Genomic DNA, 6,000 nt, shown 5'->3' on the forward strand with positions numbered 1-6,000 from the left:
TTGCAAATAGTGTGTGGGCTCTTTTATTATATACGTACCGAGATTTACGCGCCAAAAAGGATTGAGATAAAACAGTCTCTTTGCACTAGAGAAGCCAGCTGATTGGTCATACGATTTTTTTTTCATTAGTGAAAACAACGTATTGATGCTCTGGTTGGCTGTATCGTTATTTTTACTAGTGAAAACTTGTCGTATCAGCCTTTTGATTCGCTAATAATGATGTTGAACTTTGGTGCAAGTGGCCTGTGCACTGACAGTAAAATTTGTGAACATGGCGGACAACTGGTGTATAATTTCAAAGTTTTTGATCTTTTCATGCTTTAGTTTTCTCCACAAAAATACTTCAAAAAGTTTTAAAAGTGCTCAAGCGAAGTATGGAAGGTAAAGATTTCTTTTATTTCAAAAATATTTTGCTATTTGTTTGGGGCTTTTGTTCATGATCGGTGGTTTGATAGCCTCTCGATTCGCACTTACCTCGTTAACTTCTGTACTTATATGGTAAACAAATTACTTCATGATTGGACTTAACTGATTAGAGTGTAATGTGAAGTGCTGAGTATCTACCCCATATGAACCATGTGAGCGTTAGCCCTACTGATGGAACTGGGCCCACACAAGGACAGAGAAAACCTCTGACCAGGGTGGGAATTGAACCCACGACCTTCGCGTTAGATCACCGCTGCTCTACCGACTAGCTCAGTCGGTGGAGCAGCGGTGATCTAACCCGAAGGTCGTGGGTTCAATTCCCACCCTGGTCAGAGGTTTCCCCTGTCCTTGTGTGGGCCCAGTTCCATCAATAGGGCTAACGCTCCCATGGTTCATATGGGGTAGATACTCAGCACTTCACATTACACTCTAATCAGTTAAGTCTGTTCAAATATAAGTGCTACATGGCCAACGTTTGAAAAAACGTAATCCCTTCTTGTACTTGTACTTCATGATTGGCTTGTTTGTACGATTTTTATTACTCACTCGTTGTGAAGGATCGTTAAACTCACTTGCTCGCTTCGGTCACTCATTCGTTTACGCGATCCTTCACAACCTGTGAATAAAAATTGTACGCACTCACCAACCATGAAATCTTTATTTGTTCCACAGGGTTATAAACATTGAAGGGATGTTAAACAGGGCCTACAGTTTTATTGCGGTTTATCATCCTAATCTGAAAAGACTTGAGAGTCTAACCATTATTTTGCAGATCTCATTACAAAGGCATCACTTTCTCCTCTGTTATTAAAAGACCCTGAGTGTTGGTTTGACTAGAGTCATACTCTAGGAGTCAACTCACTTTTACTTCCTGCAGGGTTATGAACTCCTTGGCCAACTTTCAATATTTTGTTGTGTGACAAGGAGAAGATGAATCGAATTGGGACAGTTTCACAGCAAGAGTAAACTTCTGTGTAGTCACAAACCTGACTGTCAAAGAGAACAATGGCTGTTTTTCTTTCAACAGGTTCCATGACAGCAATGCATCGTGGTTCTTCCTCCCAAGTCAGCTTCTTCATCCACACAGATACAGGGAATACAATACCACAGCTATCAAGAGCTTCCAGCTAAAACACACAAGAGTTGGACCAATATTGATTCAAGCATGACTTAAATCTTTTAATTTAATGTTGATTTCAATTCTTACAGGAAGGACACATGCTTGATATTGCTACAATTAAGAGGCATTCAGTGGATATGGCGTATGTCCATGTACAGGGATGGCGGAGCTTATTTTGTATTTGGGGGGAAGGAGGGGGAGGGGACTAACAAGAAGTACCAGAGACGCTAACTTGTAGGGGGTTCTGGGGGAATTCTCTGCCAGAAAATTTAGAAATCGTGAAGCTCGGAAAATGCTACTTTCAGCATTCTTGACAAGATATCAAAAAAAATAATTGTGGATCAATTGTAAAATGACAGATGTTTTCCTTCTGCTGTGGAGGGGGAGGGGGGGGGGGGAAGTGCCATGCTCAATGTTCTCCCTTCGGGACAACCACCAGTTGGAAATCATGATGGCGGGCAAGTCTTCGCAACTTTTGGAGCCCAAATCAAACATGCCTTTCGCCTTTGTCCAGTTCGGATTGAGGCCTGTGAGCTCTTTGGCATTCACTGCCAGGGTCAATTTTATGCTGACCTTCCCCTCCTCTTTGTCTTGCGCTCATCCCCATACCACTTTAACCACCTAGCTGATGCATTTGAATGGGTCTTGAAGAGAAAGCACCACATTCAGGACTTAATGCATTACCTGGATGATACTTCACTGTCGGGCCTACTCACCAGCCTGTGCCCAAAATGTCTTAAGTCCATCAAGCATGTAGCTTCAGAGGTTGGTATTCCTCTCCCTCCTGACAAATTGGAAGGACCTGGCACTCAGTTAGTATTCCTGGCCATCTGCATTGACACCACTGCTATGGAAACCTCCTTACCTGAGGACAACCTCAATGGCCTACTAACAGAGCTTCAGTGGTGGTCCTCACATAAAAAATGTTGCAAGCGAGACCTCCTTCCCTGATTGGCAAATTAAACTTTGCCTGCCGTATCATCCCCCCTGGCTGCATCTTCTTGCGTCGTCTCATTGACCTGAGCTGCACTGTTTGCCTGCCACACTATCACCTCACTCTGAATCAGGAGGCCCGTCGTAACACTGCCTGGTGGCTGGAATTCCTTCCTACCTGGAATGGCCGCCCCATCATCCCTGACCCACAGTGGACCCGCCACTGAAAACTCACTCCGCTTCTTCACTGCTTACCTAGCCGACCAGGTTAGCTTCAAGACCATCAAGCTCTACATGGCAGGTATTTGGTACGCCCACATTGAAAATAGTCTCCCCGACCCTTTCAAGGAAGCTCCCCTCCTCCACCTGCTTCTTTGAAGAATCAAGTGCACCACAGCAACAGCACCCTGACGCCGACTCCTATCACCATTGCCCTTCTCCGCCTGATCAAGGTGAAGTTGGTTGGTGCCCCTGACATTGTTCCTCAGGATAAATTGATGCTGTGATCCGCCTTTGCATTTAGCCTTCTACGGTTTCCTTCGCTCCAGTGAATTCACCTCTCCGACGACTACACATTTCAACCCCTCGGTCCACCTATCCTCTACTGACATGTCCTTCACCCCTGATGAGTGCATCAGCCTACACTTAAAGTCATCCAAAACAGACCCCTATCGCCAGGGCTGCTCCCTCCTTCCCACCGCTCAGTCTGTGCTGTACAAGCTCTTCGCAAGTATCTCAAGATTCACCACTTTACATCTTCAACTAGGGCCAATACCTTACCACGGCTAAGCTCACAGCCATCCTTCGCATTCTCCTCAGGCATCTTCAGTGACTGCTACACTCTTTACATCCGCACCCACCCCCCTCCCCCATCCCCTTGGTTCTCCAGAGGGTACCTAATTTGCTGGCCACAGCATGCCTTTCTGGAAGAGGAATTTGGAACCCAAATCACGGCTGCTGCCTAGTAATTATACTTAACTTTCAGTCAGGGTTGGCAGTATTTGGGATGTATTTTGGGTGCACACCTGCCACTTTGCATTGCACATAGCAGGTTGGGAGGGGCTCATTACCCACCATCGCCATCTCAGCTGTGGTTTGCACCACACTTTGCAGGCTCACATTAGTACTTGTCACTTCCAGCCACATGTCACAGGGTGTGTTGCTGCCACCCTACTCCATTGCGCATTTATGCTCAGGGTGTGTTGCTGCCACCCTCATTTGTTGCATGGCCGGATGTGTCGCTGCCACCCCCTTTAGTGCTCAGGGTGTGTCGCTGCCACCATCATTACATGTAGTTGCATCATGGGGATGTTGCTGCCATCCCCATACAGTCACTCACAGGGTGTGTTGTTGCCACCCTTCCTTGCAGTAGGGTGCACCCAATAGCTGTAGTCCTATTTACTACCAAAGATGGTGCAGTCCTTCGTATCATTATAAAATTATGAATTATAAAGCGACAAAGTTGTTAAGCTGAGTTTTTATTAAATAAAAAATAATAATATGAACTTGTTCGTACATTTCACGATTATGGTCGCTCGTGATGTTTTAAAAGTTCTCAATTTTGACAACTTTCAAAACATTAGTCATGCCCATATATGTACATCACAAAATGCACTTGTGTTCATAAAATTTCCTATACAATTATCACACATTGGGACAGTTACATACCACTTTTCCACTGACCATTACCATTGCTCCACTAGCTTCAACATGTTGTTCTACAAGTGCTTCTTGTTTTTCCTTATGAGTATCAGCAAACAGATCAGACAATTTGATACCAATCAGTTGTTGCCTAGAGTAATTGAACAACTCCACTGCCATATCATTTGCTGTTAAGATCTCTGAGGTCCTGGCATTGATTGTAACAATTGCTTTGTTCTGCAGAAATCAAAATGTTGTAAATGTTTATAAGGTACATCTAAAAGACTGAAACAAAGGATTGTTGATGAAATTCTACATGTACAATCAATACATGGTAAGAATGGAACAGTCGCAGGATTTTGGACATAACTTGCGATACATTAGGGTATAACAAGATGAAATAAATTTCAATTTTGTTGTTTGCTCCTGTGTTGCAAACTATTTATCATTAATCTGTCAAGGAATAACATTATTGTTTCTTTGAATTGCAAGTCCCATAATGTCACTTACAATTAAACCATTTCTGTTGATAGGGACACAGATTTTAGTATAGACAGAGAGGTCATTCTAGCCAGAGTAAAATTTGTAGGCTGGGGTCGATAAGTAAAAGGTTAAGAGTTTCTTTACAACTCTTACCGGGTTTCGGACTGTTGTTGGAAAGACAGCTCCTGTTCCTGCACCACCAACAAAGTTGTAAAACTGCCAAGACGTTGTAAGTCGAGGATCAGCAGCAGCCTCCAAAAAAGAGCCTCGACAATGACCAGGCGACAAGCTAAAGCTGTGTAAGGAATCACCTGCAAAACATAAAAAGGAGAATCAAGCAATCTGTATGATCCTCCACAGGAAATTATGTACATGTACAGTAGCAAAATCTGCATCAACAAAAATTTCATAACAAAAATTACATGCAATAATACAATTAAAATTTAAACCATTTGACTCCTAAACTGCACCTCACTGACGAGTAAAATCGCCTGACGTTAGACGGAGTAAAATCTATCAAGCCTTGCTCCCAGAGGTCAATGGATCAATGTTTATTCAAATCTTCCTTCACCTAGTAAAACCTTCAAATTTCATCTGCAATAGCTGAATGAGCCACCTTGAAATATGAAATAATGAATGCAGTTGTGGAAGGCACACGTACATGTAGAAGTTGTAATGCGACAATGAGAAAGATGATAAGCTAGTTTTTTGGCCAAGTGAATAATTAGAGCCTCAGGCAGGATCTACAGTATGCCATGTACAGTACAATCTTCTTTAGTTGCATTTGTACACTGGCACATGGCATTATCAAGCCTGTCAAACAGTGGGACGTTTTGTCTAACAAAGAACCTACTGTAGATAACTGATGTGGCTTCACAATTCTTGTCGCTCAATGGGTACAGCATCCATGTGGTGTTAACGAGGTTGTAAGATCATGGCGTGAAGACTTCGGCTCTGATTTTTCAGTTGTCTTTTCTCCTGTTGCCAAGCCTTTAGCCTACATGTATCATATTTTGTTGACATTTCTTTCCAATGTAGATGAAGGAGGAAAATGTCAAGGGTCCCCTGTTCCCAAGGAGGAGACATCAAACTAGTCACCACATGAAATAATTGGACACGTTCAACTGCTGTTATGGACGAAAGGTTATTTTTCAACTACATGAAAGCTGCTCTGTTTCATTATGGCAAATATTCCTACTTGTTCATGTATGCAGTTTCATTGCAAAATGCACAAAATGAAAGCCTGTTCTACAAGATCCCCTCTTTAACAAGAAGGAGGATAATATTTTCAAGTTTAAAAATGAAGATTCAAAGAAGCCATTTTCCATTTTGCTCAGTGAACAGTACATGTAGATGCTATTTTAACCATTCCTCTTTCAGTTTTGCAAGAACTTGCA

At 42.8% G+C, this 6,000-nt stretch overlaps 1 protein-coding gene across 1 annotated transcript in view; it reads right to left on the reverse strand.

Moving 5' to 3' along the window:
• The window catches only part of LOC138033536 (PAS domain-containing serine/threonine-protein kinase-like), a 31,189-nt gene that overhangs the window by 22,402 nt on the left and 2,787 nt on the right, over positions 1-6,000 (reverse strand). The window contains exons 3-5 of the mRNA XM_068881301.1: positions 4,757-4,914; positions 4,148-4,357; positions 1,413-1,553 (exon numbers count right to left, since the gene is read on the reverse strand). Of these exons, the coding sequence (XP_068737402.1) occupies positions 1,413-1,553; positions 4,148-4,357; positions 4,757-4,914 (509 nt within the window). The remainder of the gene's footprint in view (positions 1-1,412; positions 1,554-4,147; positions 4,358-4,756; positions 4,915-6,000) is intronic.

The sequence above is a fragment of the Montipora capricornis genome, chromosome 14 (assembly GCF_036669925.1).
Source record: "Montipora capricornis isolate CH-2021 chromosome 14, ASM3666992v2, whole genome shotgun sequence".
NCBI lineage: Eukaryota > Metazoa > Cnidaria > Anthozoa > Scleractinia > Acroporidae > Montipora > Montipora capricornis.